At 38.4% G+C, this 21,473-nt stretch overlaps 2 protein-coding genes and 1 pseudogene across 7 annotated transcripts; 2 read left to right on the top strand and 1 right to left on the bottom strand.

The window, feature by feature from the left end:
- The first annotated feature begins 6,617 nt into the window (after positions 1–6,617).
- LOC115752973 (GDSL esterase/lipase At5g45910-like) lies at positions 6,618–11,889 on the top strand. The gene is made up of 5 exons (XM_030691414.2): positions 6,618–6,983; positions 7,415–7,630; positions 7,991–8,139; positions 10,247–10,523; positions 11,510–11,889. The coding sequence occupies exons 1-5, from the start codon at positions 6,749–6,751 to the stop codon at positions 11,722–11,724; spliced, it is 1,092 nt and encodes a 363-aa protein (XP_030547274.1). The 5' UTR covers positions 6,618–6,748; the 3' UTR covers positions 11,725–11,889.
- A 1,157-nt stretch (positions 11,890–13,046) lies between these two features.
- Positions 13,047–14,379, bottom strand: LOC115752968 (annotated as a pseudogene).
- Positions 14,380–17,814: 3,435 nt separating this feature from the next.
- LOC115752932 (50S ribosomal protein L34, chloroplastic) lies at positions 17,815–21,295 on the top strand. 6 transcript variants are annotated; one of them, XR_004016823.2, is made up of 4 exons: positions 17,815–18,107; positions 19,184–19,464; positions 19,966–20,036; positions 20,906–21,295. XR_004016823.2 is itself a non-coding variant. In XM_048285574.1 (3 exons), exons 1-2 carry the CDS (start codon positions 17,894–17,896, stop codon positions 19,438–19,440), a joined length of 471 nt encoding a protein of 156 aa, XP_048141531.1. In that variant the 5' UTR covers positions 17,815–17,893; the 3' UTR covers positions 19,441–19,464; positions 20,905–21,295. The 6 variants fall into 6 exon arrangements, 4 of the variants coding, with proteins under 4 accessions (XP_048141531.1, XP_030547224.2, XP_030547223.2 ...); XR_004016822.2 differs by lacking the exon at positions 20,906–21,295 and adding an exon at positions 20,132–20,319; XM_048285574.1 differs by lacking the exon at positions 19,966–20,036 and having other exon boundaries at positions 20,905–21,295.
- The last annotated feature ends 178 nt before the right edge of the window (positions 21,296–21,473 follow it).

Genomic DNA, 21,473 nt, shown 5'->3' with positions numbered 1-21,473 from the left:
TAAAGAAAGAAGAAACATAGTTTGTGAACGACGCAAATTAGACGAATGATATGTATGATATTTTACTCAAGGATCCCGAATGCGACAGAAAGCGGTGATCCCGTCGATCTTGCACGCATTTGTATCATCCAACTCCGCCATGGCCGCCCGTGCCAAAACAGAGTATTTTGACTTTGTTACTTCCCATCATCGATATTGCAAGACCTATTGGAGATGCAAAAACTGACGAGGCCTTCAGTTGGGAGGAGGTCAAAGACGATTGAAGCTTCTGAATTTCCTCCATTGTTTTCAAACCAATGCACACGAATATAAAATTGTTGATGTCCTCGTTTAGACGCAATGAATAATTAGAAATGATCTTTTGGAAGTTGCGGTGTCATAGTTAGTTTATACTGCCTTGTGTATTATGCTATATTTTTACATTAGACATATCGCCTAATCTGCAAATAGTTTAATTTAATTGCATGTCATCTAGGTTTGTCACGTAGTTAATTTCTTTCATGTCATTGCATTTAGAATAGAATTCCATGCAGTGAATATAGGTTACTCTATTCCTTTAAAACGCGAAAATCCCAAAAGTGAGAATAAATTGATTGACGCATGCTCCCTGCAATTATTTGATGTGTCTTGGGTATTTATTTCATTGATTGCGCACACGCATGATCGCCTATGTTAGTGACTTAGATTAAAATCAATCCATGATGCCCGATAAAAATATTTTTCATGGAACCGAAAGGAAGTTAAAGAAATCTAACGTTATCAAGTCACCGGACTCATTATCTCTAGTTTGTAGGAATAGAATATTTTTCTTACTATTTTATTTAGGTATCTAATCGACCTACCGTAAACTGATTAGTATCTACTCCAAGTAAATCAATTCGCATGTTAATGAGTTAAACCCTAAGTTGCGATTTAATATGAACTTGGGAGAGTCCAAGCTAGATTTAATAACTTAAAAATCCATTAGCTTAGAATTTGACATCCAAATTTTAGGTGGCGACATAAGGGTGTTTTTTTTTTTTTTTTTCTGAGGAAAACTTCATAAAAAACGAAAACGATTTCTCAAAGATTATTTTTCAGGAAAACAATGTTTTTATTTGTTTGGTGATATGTGACCGAAAATGTTTTTTAGGTAGTTGGATCTCATTTGAAAAATGATTTCGTTCTCATGACTTTATCCGAGAAAAAAATCAATTTTAAATGATTTTTTTATTTTTTTTATATAACCTTATTTGTATTTCCTACATTTTACATTTTCTTTTTGTCTTTTTCTTCTTCCTCTGCCATTCATTGGGCCTTGGAGACAGCCGGCACATGAGGCCAAGCTTGCCTAGGCATGCATGATAACAATTTTGTTTCTCTATTTTTTTTTTTTTACTTTTTTGTTTCCAATAATAAGTTTAGAGCAGAAATTTGTTTGGTATTGCAATTTCATTTTTTATTTCCTGATCAAATTTTTAGCGTAGAAATTGGTGTGGAATAGATATGAAAAATAGAATTCTACATCTATTTTTGGAACAAAAATAGAACTAACAAATTGTCTCATCTGCTTACTCCCCCTCTCTTGCATGCATTCTTCTTCTCTCTCAAGTCCATGTCTCTCGCGTGTACGGACTCAGCCGAACTTCTCTATCTCCTCTTCACTCGAGTTCCGTCACCATAAGGATCCTCGTCACCACTATCAAAAGCCTATCGCCGCAGCCATAGCTTTGCCTCTCATTGCAACCCTACCTCCATTGCAACCCTAGCCTCCATCATAATAAGGTGAATCTCTCTCTCCCTCTTTGTTGTTGTGACCTAGCTCCATCTCCCTCTTTGTCATCCGATACACGTTCAATTCGCGATCAATTGGTGTCTTTAACATCTTGTACAATCTAATATGGGATGTTCTCTTTCAACTTTCTTCACTTTTTTTTTCTCTTATTCATAGTCATAGAACGTTATATTAATGTGATCTTGACATCAAAGCTTCTGCGCTTGAATTGGTACTCCATCTCTGGATGTTCGATGCCATGTACACTTTTGCTAATTGATCGATCGTGCTAATTAGTGACAATTCTTCTATTCATTTCAACATGTTGGTCTATCACTTATATGATCAAAGAGTGTGCTATTCATGTAGTGGGGTTTGACCTTTGTTGATCACAGATGAATGTAATATACTTTGGTGAGTCGGCTTATTCGATACTCAACCAGTTAAAAGTAAATGGCATCCCACAAAGAGTCATTTATGGCAAAGTAGATGGAGCCTTTGACCAATCTGTTTGTAAGTTTGTTGGTAGAAGAGGTAAAAAAAGGAAAATCGTACCATCTGTACCTACAATAAAGCATGGTGGAATAACATACATGCCGAATTTGATAAGCTGACATGACTTGACATTAGTCTAGTTCAGTTAAACAATAGGATAAACAAATTGAAGAGATAAGTGTAGTAGTTGTAAGAAGCTTCTTTCACAATCTGGATGGGATAATGTAAACAAAATAGTTTCTGTGGAGGATTCAAGTGTATGGGAGTCTAACATCAAGGTATCACTTGGGTAATTTTGTTCTCATTGTAGATGTAAGTTTTGATTATGTTTCTAACTATGTCATTATTGTGAAAATTGTAGGATAATAGCCAATGGGCTAAATTCGGGAAGGACGAGTTTCCTCGGTATCCCGATTTGTGTATTGTGTTTGATGATTCACATGCTGCTAGGCAATATGCAACATGAAATGAAGAAGACTTGGTTGCGTCGAAAGGAGCTGACAATGCTAGCGATGGTGACAATGATGGTGGTGATGCAGTAGGTGATCTAGAGAAATCTAACCAACACCATATTGATCGGAGAATCTTTACACCTAACGTGGCTGCCACCCCGGTTGGCGAGAAGCACGAGTTGGATAGGACTCTAAACTCCAAGAGGAGAAGAAAGAGTAACACATTTGATATTATGGGCACCTACAAAGCCATTCAAGACATGATCAAATTCAAAATGAGTTAATCAACTAGTAGCTCTGTCACCTCACATGCTCCGTCACTCGTAGACCCCTACTTTGGTAGGAGTAGTGGCTGCCATCCTAAATGGCAAGCTTGATTTGGAGCAGAATCTTTACAATAAAGCCGTGAACTAAGACTACCTTGATGCCACCCGGAGAGAGGCTTGCATCATATCTCTACTTGAAAGAAGATGTGGACTTCTTGAATACCACCAAATTTATGCTAACAATTATTGATGACTATTTGAGGAAGACCTGGATATTTGTGCTTAGGCACAAGTTTGATGGCCGTTGTCAAGATAATGTAGTTGAGAGCTTTAATTGAACATGAAACCGGTAAAACGATCAAGCACGTGTGGATTGACAAAGATATGGAGTTTTGCTCGGAGCTATTAAATGCATATACATGAAGGAAGTTATAGTGAGACATCGTACTATTGCTAATGAACCACAACATGCTGCAGAGTTGATGAACAAAACATTACTAGAGATGGCTCATAAAAAGCTCTCTCGTGCTGGTATGGTTAGGAGATTCCTAGCTAAAGCGCTTAGTATGTCGAGCTACCTAGTGAATAGAACTCCATCGACTGCAATTGGATGTCGGCCTCCCAAAGAAGTGTGGTCGGGTAACATTACTAATTATTCTATTATTTGAGTATTTAGTTGCTTGTATTATGTCCGAGTTAGTGGTTGTAAGCTTGATGGGGGCAAAAAAGTGCATTTTCCTAGGCTATGCATAAGGTAAGCATGGTTATCGATTGTGGTGCCCGAAATTAAATTCACCTGTTATCAACAAAGAAGTTATATTTGACAAGTCTTTAGTTCTTTTGGGATAGAGTGATTTTAGTAGTGTTCATACGAATCCAAATGATGTTCAGCTTGAGGTGGAGTTGCAACTAAAAATTCCTGAGATAGCGGGAGCGAAGTAATCGACGCAGATAGTGCTTGTAGCAAGGGAGCCCGTAGAGCCAACAATGTTGTAATTGCTAATATTGATAAGTTACGTATTCGATCTCCCGATAGATATAAATACAACAATGGTTTTGCTTTATCTGCTATAAAGGAGGTTATATTGAAAAGTACAGCAGTGCAGTTAAAAGTGCATTTGTAGTTGGTGTTCTAAGGAGGTCAACGATTTTAGCGAAGTTCAAGCATGACTTGGACTTGAAAGACGTCTATGGCGGTTGAGCCCACGGGGGCTGTGGGAGAGTACTTGTGAAGTTCGGATTATTAGTGAAGCGATTGTGCCTTGGATTATTACTTGGCTCAAACGTCAAGCCAAGGTGGGTATTGTTGAAACGCGTCTCAAATTTGAGCTTGAAAAGGAAAGTTTCCTAATTAAAGTAGATTTTCTACTTTGAATAGGTTCCCTAATTGATGGTTTCCTAGTTGGAGAATGTTTCCTATTTTGGATCCAAACCCTGCCTATAAGAAGCGGATGTTCTTTGTCAAGAGTACCAAAGAGATATCCCCGGTGTTTCAAGCCAATTAAATTCTGTGAGTAAGATTTGTGACTTCCTTTGTGAGGTTTAAAGATTATTTCATGAGGATTTGCGCGGCTAAACGCTTGTAGGTTATTTGATGCAAATTGGAGACTGAAAAATACTAAGAGTATTTGAGTAACTCAAGTGTGGTTCATAATCTCCGTTATATCACTTGATTTATAGTGAAATTCATTACTACTCTCCCTGTGGACGTGAAATTGATGAAGATACTAGTCTTTTTTTTGCTCTGCTGCCTCTCTTCAAAGTCCGTTTTGTCGAGCCCCGGGGCGGTACAATGGAAATCTTTAACTTTGGCGATTCTCGGTGCGACGCCGGAAATGCCCTCCTTTCCAGGGAACCCGCATTTGCAGGCCAAAAAAATCTGCCTTACGGTGAGACATTCTTCCACCACTAGACCAGTCGAAGCTCAAATGGACACCTCATTATCAATTTCATATATATTGTACACTCTTTTTCTAGTGTCTTTTCTACATTTTTCGATCACTCGCATAAAGTCGTTGACCGTAAATGCGAGGCGTTGGTGAAGGCGGCCATGGCCTCATAGTGACCGTATAGTACTCAACAAAATTATAGTGACCGTAAAAGATTCGGAAGATTCCAAATTGCAGGAAACTTGTTACATTAGAAACTAGAAAATAGGGCTTTCCAATCATATTTTATGGGAACTTATTGGAGCGTGAAATCCTCATCAAATTGAACAGGGTTTCTCTCTCTCTCTCGCTCTCTGTGGCTCCGGCCCTCTGCCTCCTCATCACGTCGCCTGTCGTCGTGCCACATTGCATTGCCTTCATCGCTCATTCTGACTGTCCTTGAACTTAATTTGAATGCTATGATTTCCTGCAGCTAATTTATCATGAGTGGTCGCAACTAAAATCATACCTGAATAAATAATTTCTGTCACAGTAGGTAGAAAAAAAAAATTAACTTCTCCTCTCTCGCGCCCACCATTGTCATTGCTTCACTTTAGCTATCATCAACTTCTTTGACCACCACCATCACTGATGGTGCCTTGAACCAGTCCTTCCATGTCCTTCCCCCTCCCTCGAATTCGCAAGGCTGCTATACGCGAAAGGGAGTACTAGCTTCAAGGCTATGTCCGAACATTCAACCTAAAAATATAAGTTTAGTTGGAGAGAGACCACATGAATATAAAGAGTATAGATGGCCTATTGTCAAGTAATGTAGGGCAATATTTCAAAAGCATTTTAATAAAGCATGTCGTGATGGTTGATAGATGTGACGATGGCGATGACATTGGCTTATGGTTGGCGAGGAGTTGGTACTATAAGTCTACATAAAGAAAAGTACCGAAAGAATCCTATATCTATTGTATTCGTGCTTATTCAGTCCTAAACTTTTTAATTGGATTAATTTAGCCATAAACATTTTGCATATGTGTTAGTTCAGTTCTTCTGGTTAACTTTGGCTGAAAATCATTGAAGTAAACGTCGATCATCCTACGTGGCATGACTATCACTAATGTGGACATTTTTACCAACTCTAAGACATATTCACAATCCATTACTAATCAATCAAGCTTTCTCAAAAACTATCGACTTCCTTCCCTTATCTCTTCAATTATTTGGTAGAGTTCTTCCTAGAGCCAGCTTTTAGGATTTCGTAACTAGTCTACAACAATAGCTTACATAAGGGCATTGATTCCAATCCAAATACGGGCAAATCGCAATGACAATTCCGTATTTTTCTCATGAACATCAAGGACAATCGACTTGCTTGTTAGTGAACTGGCTCTTTTCCGACGCATCAAGTTGGAGTCAAAAGCATTTTTCTTGACAAAACAATATCTTACGACTCTAAAATTCTCCGATTTTATGTTCGTCCCATTATTTAGTATAGAAATTACTGGTTCTAGCGAGAAAACTTCAGAGGCTTGTGAGCACAATCGAACATATTGAGTAATTTCCTATGCGAAGGTCTCCCATAGATTTTGTCAAGGATGACACTGGTGCATTACACATAGATCTACAAAATTTCTTTACAACTAAATTTGCAAAAGTCAGGACAAAATAAGCAGTGTTGCTGTACCGATGTGACTCGTGAACAGGATTACATGATGGCTTTACCCGTTAATCAAAGGATGCTGATTTTGTAAGCCAACCATTAAAGCTTCATCTTGCCAAACTCCCTGTGCCTATATTGGCAAGGTGAGGTTGTCCTATGAGATAATACAAGGGCTCAAGCTCAAGCTCAAGCTGACTCTTCCCCTTCATCGAAATTTTCAAGCATTGTTTGTCGTGAAAGCCATGAAGATACGAGCGTTGTTCTTGGTCTGCTGCCTCTCTTCGCAGTCCGTTGTGTCGACCCCTGGGCGCTACGATGCGATCTTCAACTTCGGCGACTCTCTGAGCGACACCGGAAACTTTGTCCGGACCAGGGCACTCGCTTTTCCAGTCATCAGGACGCTCCCTTATGGGGAGACTTTCTTCCATCATGCGACGGGCCGCTGCTCAGATGGACGCCTCGTCGTCGATTTCATAGGTATTCCATACTCTCTCTCTCTCTCTAGTTTCTTCTCTACATTTTTCGATTACCCATATCAAGCCATATGATGTAAATGCATTTGATCTAGTCATTAGGAATTCAACATCTAAAAAAAAAATGATTTGTCTAAGGAAAATGCTTCTCTGACGATCTGACAGTAATATCAATTATTTTTTATTATAGATCCACACATCATTATCACGTGTTTTATATAAAATACTCATTAATTAGAACATCATGGAGTCAGAAATAATAACAGTGCCGTTAAACTGTCATGCTAGCGGCTTCCTTTGTCCAATAACTCAATAGCGCATCACTACTTTGCTAGAGGGTTTCATCTGGCTTGTGCAATCTGACGTTATTCATTCTTAATGCCACCAATAAAGCATTTTTAATCTCATGACGAAAAGAGAAACATGATAATGCAGCCGAGGCACTTGGACTGCCATATCTTCCACCGTATCTGGCAGTAGCCAAAGGTCCACCTGTCCGTACGGGAGTGAACTTCGCAGTTGCTGGTGCTTCAGCAATCGACTCGTCTTTCTTCAATGCTCAGGGCATTGTGTTGTGGACAAATGACTCGATGAGCGTTCAGCTTGGCTGGTTCAAGAATTTGAAGTCATCTCTATGCACCACCAAACATGGTAAATCTCTACCTTTAAAATTGATAAAAAAAAAAAAACAAGAGGGTAAAGACATTGCTGATTCCTTAATTTGTAAAATCGATCTTAATTTTTCTCTTCTTCTTTTTTGGGTTATTTTATACTACGTCATCAGATTTTGATAATAACGGACCAACTCGAACAAAAAGACTGCCATCAAAAGGATATAATCGGATATAAAAAAAAATCAAAGGATATGATTGAAATTTTGCAAATTTCGCACATCAATGGTGCCTTTATCCAAAACAAAATAATTTGATGCATCCAATATGTATTTTTTTTTTTCAACTCAGATTAGTTAAACTCCATTTATCTCGCCCCGTGATCATATTTTGGGTGCAGAATGTGATGAATACTTTAAGAAGTCACTGTTTCTGGTGGGGGAGGTTGGTGAAAATGACTACAACTTTCCCTCTAGTTTTGGTTGGACCATTAAACAGCTACGTCATTTGGTACCGCAAGTTGTTGGAGCCATTACTCGGGCCGTCGATGTACGTCATCCAAACTTTTACTTCGATTTTTCACACACACACACACACATCAAAGCAATCTGAATTAGGTTTATTTATGGAGCAATGACAATAATTTGGGCTTCTTTTACCATCACCACATCAAGCACACATTACGACATATAGACCTATGTAGAAGTTTTTTTTATGTGCATGAGCTTAAGATTATATTCACGTAATAAAATTAAGGATCACTCTGAATCTTTACGTCTCTTCGATGAACACATATTAGTTTAACGTTTTTCTTAGGCAGGAGTTTAACGTTTTGTTGGAATTCTTGAAGCTGTGGTACTAGTGTTGGAATGCAGAAGCTCATTTTGTTTTCACTATGAGTTTTTGGTATCGATGCGCAAGTATGTACGTGCGCGGGAAATAGGAAAAATTACCAAAAAGTTTTAAACCTCTTGTAATTATGTCAACTCAATTATAAATTGTTTTTTTTTTCAATTCAGTCCTAAACCTTTTACATTTATGTTCATTCAATCTTTTTGACAAATTTTGGCCGAAAATCCCTACCGTCACCATTTTTCAATAATTTTTTATAATTTTTAATTTTTTCCTCCTTTTTTGCTCTGCTTTCTCTTTCTTTCTTTTTTTCTTCCTTCTTCTTGTAGCCACCTCACAAGACGCAACCTCGCCCAGCCAGTGTCTGGTGCGGGCAAGCTTCGACGGCCCTCGCCTTTGGCTGGTCACCGAGCTTAACCGCCAGCTGGAGGAAGAAAGAAGGAAAAAAAAAGAGAGAAAATAAAAACATAAAACATAGTATTAAAAATTAGTCATATCGGCTTCGGTCGCGTTACGTCACGATTTGCAACCAAAATTGCCACATTGGAATTCAAAACCAAATGTGTCACTTTCATCGAATACAGCTTTTTATAGGATTTGATATGTTGTATGGATTCTGTTTACTCAATTCTTGCGCCAAAGATCTTACCATTTTCAAAGAAAGTGGAGTTACATCCCTTTTCTATTTATATTCAAGAGTTGTTATGTATTTCCTCACGCTCTAATCTCTAGTGGACCTTTCCGTAGAATTCAAACCCAGAAGAAGTTCTAACCATTTGTCATAGAAAAAATAAGAATGGGTTTTGTAGGATTTTCAATGAATTCTTCCATTTCTTTCGCAAGCATATGATTCTTAGCATTCAATGTGTATTTCTGAATAATCTCATTCTTCAATTATTCAACCATTTCCTCACTTCTTTCTCTCATTTAAACTCGTGCAAAAAGTCTGCTGAATCAAGAGAAAACAGTAAGCGTCTTTATTACGGCATTTGCGATAAAAGGATCATACCTAAGATGATCATCTCATGGTTATTGAGAATCAATTTGGTTAGAAAGATTAAAATGGCATAAATGTAAGAAGTTTAAAATTGATATAATTATAATTATTTTAGAATTTTTTTTTGTAATTTTTTCGTGATAAATATTTGACGGATTAATGAAAAGGTCAAAAGAGGATGGCTCAGTGTTCAAGGCAAAGGGAGATAGTTTCATCTCATGGTTCTGTAGAAAAGGCTTTTACATGTGGTGTTGGTGGAGGACTCCCAAGATAGGCCCTATAATCGACCTAGACCTGCATAATATCTCTACATTGTCAGAGATTTTCTTTTTGCTTTCGTTCTAGGCCACACGCTCCAACTAGCATTAATAGACTTTGATTTTGTAGGGATTCCTAGAGGAGTCTAGGCTTTTTAGTAAAATTGATCTAAACTTTAACACGTTTTGTACGAGCATGTTGAATTGGAAAATGAAAAGAAAAGCCCTTTATCACTACGCTGCTCGACAAAGCTTCTTACATGAATGTCTGTACAAAATATAAACCCTAGAAGTAATAACCAAGACCAAGTAAAGAGGTCATAAAGAAACATTGACGATAACTAAAATGTGGTGCAAAATGAGGGGACTAATAGACATTGACCTTCGATTACGGTGACTATTGGAGAAGTAGGATGACCTCCATACTGCATGAACTAATCCCCTAATCCGCATGATTTGTCTGGAGATTGCTTTGTTTCATTTCTCACTATTCTTAAGTTTTCATTTTTGTTTTCCTTCTTCTTTCCTCGATTCATCATAACCATAACAGAATTTGATAGAAGAAGGGGCTGTGGATCTAATGGTGTCGGGACAGCTACCGATTGGCTGCTTCTCCTTGTATCTAGTTCTGTTTCAAAGCGCCAATAAATCGGCATATGACCCAAGAACCGGGTGTCTCAAGGCTTATAATGCTTTTGCCAAGTATCACAATAACTACCTCAAGCAAGAACTGCAAGTTTTGAGAGAAAAATACCCTCATGCAAGAATCATGTACGCCGATTATTATGGTGCCTCCATATCTATCTATCGTACTCCAAAACGCTACGGTGAGCCTTCCTTTCATTTCAAATTTCATTGTCAGCACACACACACACATATATATATTTTGCTTGAACTAATAATGTTGTGATGAACCGCAACTATATGACTTTCAATTTTCCACATATCACGTCAAACACCATTCACATAAGTGACTATAGATTTTGTGACTAAATTCGGTATCCCTAATTATAAGAATGACTTTGCAATAAAAAAGAAACAACTTATATGGTCTGTATATCGAATGAAAGCCAACTTTTTCTCTCCCTTTGTGGCCACTGTTTTCTTCCTTTGCATCTAGGGTCAAGATTGTGCTTAATCACAAGAGCAATTGAGGGTGGAATCACAAATTGGATGTGCCAATATAACGAAGCCAAATCTGAAAGCATGATTTGGTGATGGAGTGGGGCTCCAAGTGAATTGACTATGTATGTACATTGTACTGTCTCCTATATTGAAAATGCGCATCTTAAAACCCAGAAGTGAGCAGGGTGCTTATCCTGTTCTTTAACCATTTTAGTTCGGTTTCAGGACCGACCTATTGGGGCAAGGCTAAAAACATGGTTGTGTTTTCGGCCAATTGTAGCTATCATTTTATGTTAACAAGTGTCCGAGATACTTAATAAGCAACCAAAATTGAAAACGCTGTAACTTTCTTTATCCTTTACACTTTTTGCCCATGCAAGTACATTCTCTTTTTCATATTATACATAAACAATAATTATTGAAAAACATTCCCAATTAGCTATGTTTAGTGACATGGGAGCTCGGTAACAAGTACTGTGTCTTTTGGCTCCTAAGCTCAAAGCCAAAAACTACAAAAAGAAATTTCGATTTGAAACTCCCTTGCTCAAGAAAGCCCTAGTATCTCTTTTATTTAATGAAATACACTAAATGAATTACATAACATTGGGACATTTTGGTTGATGTCATTGACAAGAACACACCTAATTACGTAATCTGTTCAAAAGTCTTCATGGGTGCACGCACGCAGGCTTTTATGGAGGGACACTAAGCGCTTGTTGTGGAGGAGGCGGTCCATACAACCTCAATAAGTCAGCAATATGTGGTCAACCCGGCTCAACTGTTTGCAAAGATCCATCGGCTTTCGCCAATTGGGATGGGGTTCACTTCAGCGAGTCTGCTTATCATCACATCGCCAAAGGGTTGATTTACGGTGGCTTCACATATCCACCACTCCTAGCTTAACTTAATTACTTACATTATAAAATAAAATGCATTTGGACGTTTGCGTCTATCGAAGGTCACGTGCACGGTTCTGTAATAACCAAGTTTGATATGTTGCATGTATATCACATATATATTGGCTTAAGCTTCCAAATTTACACCCTATTTCTCTAGATCAAATTTACTGTCTTGGATGTTTTCTCATATTTGCCCGCATTCGTATTCCACGGGATAAAATGTAATTGTGCCTAGTTTTCTAAGTGAGAGTGTCGGTCGTTCCTTAAAACTTTGGAATACCAAAAATTTACTCATGTACATATTCATCTTCAATGAACTTGGACAACAACTAATAATGTAAGATTAAGATAAGGGCAACACAATTAGAGACTTTAAGCATCTACAGGTAGCCGCGATTAGGCAAACCAAATAGCAACATATCACAATGATGACCTAGTGATTCTATGATATTTTGCTTCATAATGTGTTCGTGTTGTTGTATTGATTCCCATATTAATGGCAAGTACTCACCTTCATCCCAATTCATGATGGAACAGGTCAATCTCGGTTGTTGATCCCTGTGAGTCCCATGTGAATCTCATAAAATGCCATTATTGTGATTGCACCTGGTCCTAGATCCGGGTCCAAGCAACAATATCCCATAAATAAGAATAAAAAAAATCATATTTCTATGTAATAATTCGTCAATTACAAGAAATAACTTAGCTTATGTTGATTCGATTGTATACTACTATCAATCTTAGAGCCTAGGGAGTATAGTTATGGCAAAAGAATCTATGACTATTTTGTGGCTGTGCTGTGAATTTTGCAACTTATGCATTTGGTTATGTAGCTTCTTAAAAACAAGCACAAGTAGTTGCAACTTTGAAGACGCTGCAGTTATGAGGCTTTCACCATACTCTTGAAAAGGTTATATAAGACAAATTTTGACAACTGAAACTACTACAGATAGTTATATCAAATTGTTCTTGAGTTGAATCTTACGATTCAAAAACCTACCGAGCAATTCGATGAAGTCCTTGTTGAAAAAAAAAAGGGACCACATGCAATCATCCCGCGTCAAGGATGAATTCCTGTTAAATAGTTCACCTTATGCAAAATGTCATATGTAGTAACTTTTTAAAAGGGAAACACTGATTATTGATTCAATCATAGATTGAGAAAGCGAAATGCAAATTGCCTTGCCGGGGCTACAGATGCAAGGACACATTTATTACATTTATTCATCAACGAAATAGACTGCCTTTGTTTGGCCACACATATTTTACAATAGTTCTTGAATTTTATTTATGTACACAGTTTTCCAGAAATAGAACAGAGACTGTTCAGCTGTCGGGGTCATCGTCTTCGTGCTCCATTAACTTCCAAGAGCCATCCCCATGTTGAACCATGCCCTTATTCTCCGGACACCACCATGAGGCTGGCACAAGATATTCATCTTTTAAAGCATCAAGGGTTTTGTTTATAAGCGTGATATCGCGATTAACCATGAGCTTGAAGCCTCCATTAGTGCCTTGCGTCCCTGCTACACAGTGAAGGTAAACTTCAAGACTATGCCAACTTGAGACATTTCCAGGACTCTTCAAGTACTTGGAATTGCGAGAATCGATCACTAGCTCTTCCCCGACATCTGAATAGCCTAGGAATGGGTATTTAGGGACGATGTCTAACACATTGTGGACTCGCAAAGCTCGAAGATCAGCAAGCTCAGAAAACACCTTCCTGAAGTTCGAATCTCCAACTCTAGGGCTAGCAAACACAATGGCTGTGACCGGACAACCTTTACTTTGGTGACCAATGGGCTTGTTGAATGCATTGGAAACAATATCAACGGCATTCAGCGTCGCAACTGCAGCGCCCAAGCTGTGCCCAGTGACTGTGATGCTGATTTCTTCATCTTTGTACAAGTCGACGAGTCTCCTTATTTCTTCAAGAACCTACATATAAAGAGAATGATGATGTCCTCTCCAGATATTAGGTCCCTTTGAAAAATTTTAATTGAGCTTCAAAGGAATTGGGAAGTAAAAGAAGCTAACCTGATGTCTAGCACTCTTCTTGCTGAACGGCGAACGTGGGTCACTAGAAGTGTAGATTGAGTACCAACCATGGTGCACCTTAGGATCATTAGCCTTGCCAAGTATTTTGGAAGCTGAAACCAAATTGAACTCCAGATCATCAACCCACTCCAAGGTTCGCTCCGTCCCTCGCCATGCCACGACAATGTCCCTCCGGCCCAACGCGGCCTTCCCTTCATCCGTGGCCACTGCAACATACCCAATCCAATTCGACTCCTTCCTCCAAGCCTCTCGTGATAGAGGCTTGATAAGAAAAGTGCTGGGGACATGAATTTCCGAGGTTGCATACAAGAATTTGGTGGCGAAGTACTTAAACGGGTTTCCCTTGTCGAGGCCAACCTTAGAGAAGAAATCTCTCTTTGCGTATCGGCTACTCCCAGCAAATCTCGATGCCTTCTCCGTGTCGAAGTGTGTCGTATGTGGCCTGAGCCATCTCTCCATAGTGAATGATAACACGGCGGAGATCGATGTCGAGAGGATCTAGCAAACCCTCCCAGTTATCTTCTCCACATAGGAGCCTCCATTTTCGGGCAATCTCATCCTTGACGTATCCTTGAGCTGAACTTTTTGCTGTTGCATCCATAGTTTTGCTCATGCAGTAATCTTGCTATACTTTGGACCAGCAATTCCACTCCTTATATAAGGCGATGGGATGCTTGAGGAATCCGGATAACTTTCATCTTGAAGTATTTTCTTATTCTGATTAAAGAAAGGAGATGTAACTATACTAAACTATTTCCCCAAGTACGAATCGCATTTGGAAGATAAATTTCTTCAAATTCCTTAAATTACTACAAACCCGAGCATTCAACCTTTGAGAGTCACGAATAATTATTGAGTCCACCTATTTAGACTTGTACTTGCGTCTTATCCAATCCATAAGATTGGAGACAAGTTGAGAGAACTATTCAAAACTCTTTTCTTTTAAGGTTAATATCATAAAAAAAAAACTTTAAATTGGTATGTATGTGATAAATTTACTCTAAATTAATTTTTCCCATAAAAAATCTCAAAGTTGTATATCCGTGATAAATTTATCCTCTATTAGTTTCCATTAAATTGGGTTATTTATAACAAAAAAACCCAAACCGACATACCTATAACAAATAGAGAGTAAAAATCCCAAACTAATACACCCGTCAATTGCCACGTGCCATCTACTCAATAATTTGACAGTTTAATTTAATGAAAACTAACGGATGATAAATTTATTACAAATGTATTAATTTGTGATTTTTTGTAGTCAAAAGAGCTCATGTGTCAATCACTTCCATTCCTCTGATTAGACCACTTGGAATGCCATAAAAAACACCATTGGATTTCAAGTTTGTGATAAATTTGTCACATGTATGTTTAGGATTTTTCATAGTATTAAACCATTTCTTTTATGATGAGAAAGCTCAATTTAGAGATAAATAATTCTCCAACCTACGAATTGCTCCACTAATCTTATGGCCTAATACCCAAATAGCCCTCAACTTTAGCATTTGTCTCAATTATATTCAAGATATTTTTTTATCTCATAAAAAACTCCCAACTTTTACTTTTGTCCTAATTATACCACTATTAGTATTTTTTTTCATAATCACTATTAGTTAATCATACGTTGCATTTCCACATCGTTAATGAATTGCACCTCAGAAAAGCTGACATGAAAAAACCCTCAACTTCTTTTCGGTTAGCTGCTTCCCTCGCAAATTGCCAGGAGATACGGAGCCACTCAAGACGGTGAGGTTTGGATTCTCCCCGGCACTCAACAGCCCAAAAAACAGCTAGATGTGGAGATCTTATTAGTTGCATGAACAATCTCAAATCTCGTCGTCCTTGAAACTTGTTGTTTTCAAATTTCGAAGATTCATTGATAAGTTCAATGAGAAAATTCGAGCCACATAGGATTAAGTAATAGTGATTATAGACGGAAGGTTGACGGTGGTAGAATTGGGACAAAAGTAAAAGTTGAGGGTTTTTTGGCTATCAAACCGGTAGAAATTTGGGATTTTTTATGAGACAACAAAAAGTTTTGGATATAATTGAGATAGATGCTAAAGTTGAGATTTTTTTTTTTTTTGGGTGTTAGGCCATAAGATTAATGGAGTATTTCGTAGGTCGGAAAATTATTTTTATCTTTAAATTGAGCTTTCTCATTGTAAAAGAAATGGTTTAATATCATAAAAAATCATCAACTGATATACATATAACAAATTTATCACAAATTAGAAATCTGATGGTGATTTTTGTAGCAATCAAGTGGTCTAATTAGAGGAATGGAAGTGATTGACAAAGGAGCTCTTTTGACCGCCAGAAATCACAAATTGATACACTTGTGACAAATTTATCATATGTTAGTTTTTATTAAATTTCACCGTCAAATTACTAAGTTGGATGATATGTGACGGCTAACAAGTATATTAGTTTAAGATTTTTACCCTCCGCTAGTTACAAGTTTACCGGTTTGGGATTTTTTGTTATATTAACTAAATTTAACAAAAACTAATGGAGAGTAAAGTTATCACGGATGTATCGGTTTGGGATTTTCTATGAGTAAAAATTAGTTTACAGCAAATTTGTTACATGTATACCAATTTAGGGTTTTTCGTGATATTAACCCTAAAAGAAAAGAATTTTGAATAGTCCTCTAGACTTGGCTTATGAAATGAGAGTAATCCACTTATTTGATAAGGTGTAATCTAAAGGAAAGATTTAGTCTACGGTCCCTTCAAGGAATTATTTCTTTTTTAGATTCAAACTCGAACACAAATTGCATTTTTGTTGTTTTGATGGGCGTACTTGAAATGGACATTCATTATTATTTTTATTTTTGTTGTGTTCATTTCTTCCCTAAAAGTACACAATCATTCCAAACAATTGTAATTACCACATGGGCAACTGAAGGGCTGTTAAATGCTTACACGACTTGTGCTTGCTATCGTCACATGTCACGTCCTGATCCTCTTAATTATATTTAAGCATTAAGACGAATAGTCATTGCTCAACTCGATCTGTTCATTGCTCTTAATTTGATACATTTGATCTGAATGACGTCCTGTTGGCCACCGTTTGAGACCAATCGGTTTTCCTCCATAGATTTGAGTCCAATTCTTATTCATATCTTGAGTAACATTAAAGACGTGAACCTCGATGGATGTACGTAAGGCATGAGGATATTTTATCATATGACTAATTGAAGGCTGCCCAACTGTTAATCAATCCACAGAAAGCCATCTCTTCCTCCGATCTTCATCTCAACAAAAAGAAATGAAACCCTAGATTGGCTGAGAAGATCGTTGATGAATGTACGTAAGGCATTACCCATACATGACATGTTTGTTTATTAATCGCGTCATGTCTTTGAATCCTAGCACAACGTTTTTCATTGATTAACCTGGTCAAGTGCCACAACACGCCTAACTCGTTTGAGATATGTATTATTATTTTATAAACTTGCAAAAGTTGTTTAGGGCTGGTTTACGTCTAAATTTATTTAAATGTAATGTGATGAAACGAGTCATGTTGGCGGGAGGATATGATATGGTCAAACCTGCACGCGACATATATTATTACTCGTGTATAAACGGGCTTATCCATAGGTAAAACTCATTTAATCTTGACATAAGCTCGCTTAACTATTTGTCGCGTAAATGATCATCCAATTGGGACTTAACAGGACACATCGCTACAGAGGACGAAAACTGGTGTGGATGTCTGAAGAGGCTATCCTAGAGCAGGTTAAGGTCCAGGTTCGTCTGCTCTTGATCTCCTTTAGCTGCTCCACGCTCATCTTCTCCATCTCCATAGCCTCCGCTCCCTTGGCGACCGTCAAAAAACATACATACATACATACATACATACATACATATGAATATCCAATGGGCTGGACAGTTAGAAAAACAGAAAGGGAACCTCTGACCCTAATCTCCAATGGGCTGGACAGATAGAAAAAGCCCAAATCTTCAATTTAAGCCCAGAAACTCAATTGGGTCGGATCTTGTGCTGACCCGATAAGACAGTCTCTCTCTCTCTCTCTCTCCGCAATTCATGGTTCACTTAGGATAGTGTTGTGTCCACCCCCCCACAATCTCTCTCTCTCTCTCTCTCAAATGGCTTCCACAGCGATCCTCTCGTCTTCTTGCTCGCTCTCTCTGGGGAGCAAAGCTCGAGGTCCCTGCGCTTCCCTCACCTTCCTCACGGGCTCGAGAGGGAACAACGCTCCTTCTTCGGTGAACTTCGCGAGGACCACGGCTCGCTCGCCTCTGCTTCGCTGCTCTTTCTTGCCCTCCTCGTCTCCTCTCTCTTCCCCGAACTCCTTCTCTGGTAATCTCGCGTTTCCATGTTCTCGTGTGTCATGTGTTTGAGTTCGTGGTCACGGCTTTCCGTTGGTTTTTAGTTGACATTCTTGCTCTGATATATATAATTCAGTTGAATTTGTCCCTGAATGCTTAGTTTTTTGACAGAATTTGTTATCTCCACGTTAGATTTTGGGGAAATGTGTCTACTTTATATGCATAATTTCCTAGTGTTGCATGATTGAAGTTTCAAATTGGGTGTTCGATACCTATGTAAAACTGTGTGTCCGAGGATCTTGTCGATCAGCTTGGAGTCTAAGAGTGATGTATTACGGCAAGATTCACTTTGAATAGGAGTTTGTACTTGCCAAGAACTCGCTAAAGAGTTTGTTAGGTGCTTTAATGGTCTTTTTGGGTTTAGTCTTATTAAATTAGATTGGCCGCCGTTAGAAGTAGGTCGAACAAGTCCTTCTCTTTGCAATTGCACACTTCACAGTGATGGGGCCTCCAGAGTCTAGAGAATTTCAATATGTAATGCGTGATATGTACTGGGTAAGCATGTTTTCTCAGTAAAACCCTACAGAGTAGACTCACTTGTAGTAAAACTTCTTTAGCCTTTGGAGCCTGCGTTTGCAGCTCTCTAGTTTGCTTGCACATGAACTCCACTGTTTGGGAATCAATAGGAATTCTACTTTGAAGCCTTGTGCACTGTGCTTTTCAGTGTTCCCCTTCCTGCGGTCTGCAGTTGGAAGCATGGTTCATAAGTGTTTTTATATGTTGGAATATATTTCCTTCTTCGTTCAATTTTGGAAAATGATATATCGTCTGATTTAGCTCATTGATGACTGCAAGAAGGAAGAATCATGTGTGCTTGGGAGTCAATAGGAATTCTGCTTTGAAGCCTTGTGCACCATGCTTTTGAGTGTTCCCCTCCCTCCAGTTTGTGGTGGGAAGCATGGTTCATAAGTGTTTTTAGATGTTGGAATATATTTCCTTCTTCATTTGATTTTGGAAAATGATAAATCATCTGATTTAGCTCATTGATGACTGAAAGAAGGGAAGAATCATCTGTGCCTTCCCTTATTTGTGAATTTCAATTTCCAGGTTCGTCTTTGACGTTGAACTTCAACTTTCATCTTGGAACCACTACGGAGAAACGCCGTGGCCTGGTGGTGAGAGCTGGGAAGCCTGCGCTTTGCCTAACAAAAAGGAACAGATCGAGGAAATCTCTGGCTCGAACCCATGGCTTTCGCAGGAGGATGAGGACTACGAGTGGAAGAGCAATTTTGAAGCGCAGACGTGCCAAGGGACGATGGGTCCTTTGCCCCAAGTCGAATTCAAATAGTGGCAAACGTTCTTGATTGTTATTTGATCATTTACAAAAGGTAAATGCGACATGTACCATTGTCTGGCAGACGATACTTTTGGACAATTTTGGAATTCCTTATGATTATTGATGCAAGTTTTCTTCATTGAGATCCCCTTGTTTAATTAAGTAGGTCTGCTATGAAGCAACACTTCACATAGCGGAAGTGGCCCCATTAAACAGCGCTGTTGAAAGGACCTTATTAATGACTAGCGATCAAATATCTAATTACTCCATAATCAGTTACATGAGTCTTCTTTTCCTTTGACAATGTAAAAGGTCACTTGAGCATGTCATCACATTGAATTTGTTTATTGCCTAAGCATTTCAGGTCATTTTTGTTGAGATTCTTAAGGTTTCAAGATCTTTTGGGAACATAGGTCTTCGTATGTCTTGCGAAATTCCATGAACTTCCATCTTTCGCATCTTGTAATTGATAACCATCTGTGAAGTCTTTGTCTGGGTTGAATTTAGTTGGTGAATTGCTTTCCTCTCAGAAACCATTTTGTTTGTTTGACAGGGTAAGGTCTATCAAATATTGTTTTTCTGCATATTTAGATTTCATGCTCTCATCCCATGTCGATGTTAAAGGTAGGATCCACACCATACCTGTGTACTTTCTGTTTTTCCTCTTAATCGATTGATCAAACTATTTTTCCCCTTGCATATATTCTCTCGCAAAGCAGGAAACCTTTGAAAATGGCAGATTGTCTGCGCAACCACGCATTTTCTTATGGTTTATTATCATTATGTTGTGCTGATACAATGAAATGTGGTAGTACTTGTCTCAACTCTCAAGAATGAGTTGACAGATGAGCCTTATCGTATATTTCATTTTCTCATCTAGGACAGTTCATGAAGTCACGTTTTTCTACTTCAAATGTGAGTCTTTTAGCCATAATCCATATGCAGAATGTGTTGTACTTTTACTTTTTGTACTGTCTAATAATGAATTGATTTTATTCCTGCCCAACAAGAAGAAAGACTGTTCAAACTAATAATTTCAAAGATATCTATATACAAACAGTAGATCGTTAATGCTTTGGTGCTTACGTAAAGCATAGACAGTAGTTGTTTAAAAAACTTTGTGTTGGGATTTCGTTCCCTTTGCATTGTATGTAAGAAATTTAGTTTTAATTGACTATAGAGTATGTGCGATTTGAACCTCCTGTTGTTGGATTGCATCAAGTCTATCCTTGTTGACTATGCTCATGATAAGCCGAGAGCTTAGCCCAGATGGTAGTTCAGAATGAGTGTTACTCTTTCCTGCCTCTCATTGTGACTTTACCACAATCGTGATAGTTGTTTTTCTTCACTGGTTATCTTCTAGCTCTTTTATAGATAGAGAGGAAGCTATCTTTGTAATTGAAGTTGTACTTGTTGGTTTGCTGGACGTGCTTCTATGAACCTGCAGACCGTCTTCATTGTATTTCATGACCGATTCCTCTGTGGTTATCTAGGTAACGAGCCTCTTAATGTTCTCCATTTGTGTAATGTTGGCGTGTCCATCACCTCACCTGTCTTATTTCTTCTGTCAAAATGCTAATAATGACGGGAACAATTACGTGATGTGCGGTTGGCGTCGCATTGGCATCGCAACAGATAAGAGATAAGGTGTACTTCTATCTAGCCCTTGGAGCAGCATTACAGGTTAAAGTCCTGTACCGTGCAATGTAATCCATCAGTGACGCTCGAGTGCGCAATGCAGCTTGGTTTGCGAACTTCTTCGCTGCCGGTTGTCTAACCCTCACCAACCAAGCCACGGCATAGGTTGGCTTGTGGTGGTTTGGCTGACCGCTGCTGTAAGACCGACCGACTAGGCCAATCATGGTGGTTGCCGGTTACCTTTTTCCTTGTGTTGCCGGGGCATGATGCTTACTGTCTACTTTGCAATCTAACGAAAGAGATGATATAGTGGATGAAATTTCACATTACACCAATCAATTTGATCTGGTCTCAATATCTAGAATCACTTAGTACAACTAGGGTTAGTTGATGGAACGATCCTAGGCGGGTTCATGAGCGAAA

This window comes from Rhodamnia argentea, chromosome 9 (genome assembly GCF_020921035.1).
Source record: "Rhodamnia argentea isolate NSW1041297 chromosome 9, ASM2092103v1, whole genome shotgun sequence".
NCBI lineage: Eukaryota > Viridiplantae > Streptophyta > Magnoliopsida > Myrtales > Myrtaceae > Rhodamnia > Rhodamnia argentea.
This window is presented reverse-complemented; position numbering and strand designations above follow the sequence as displayed.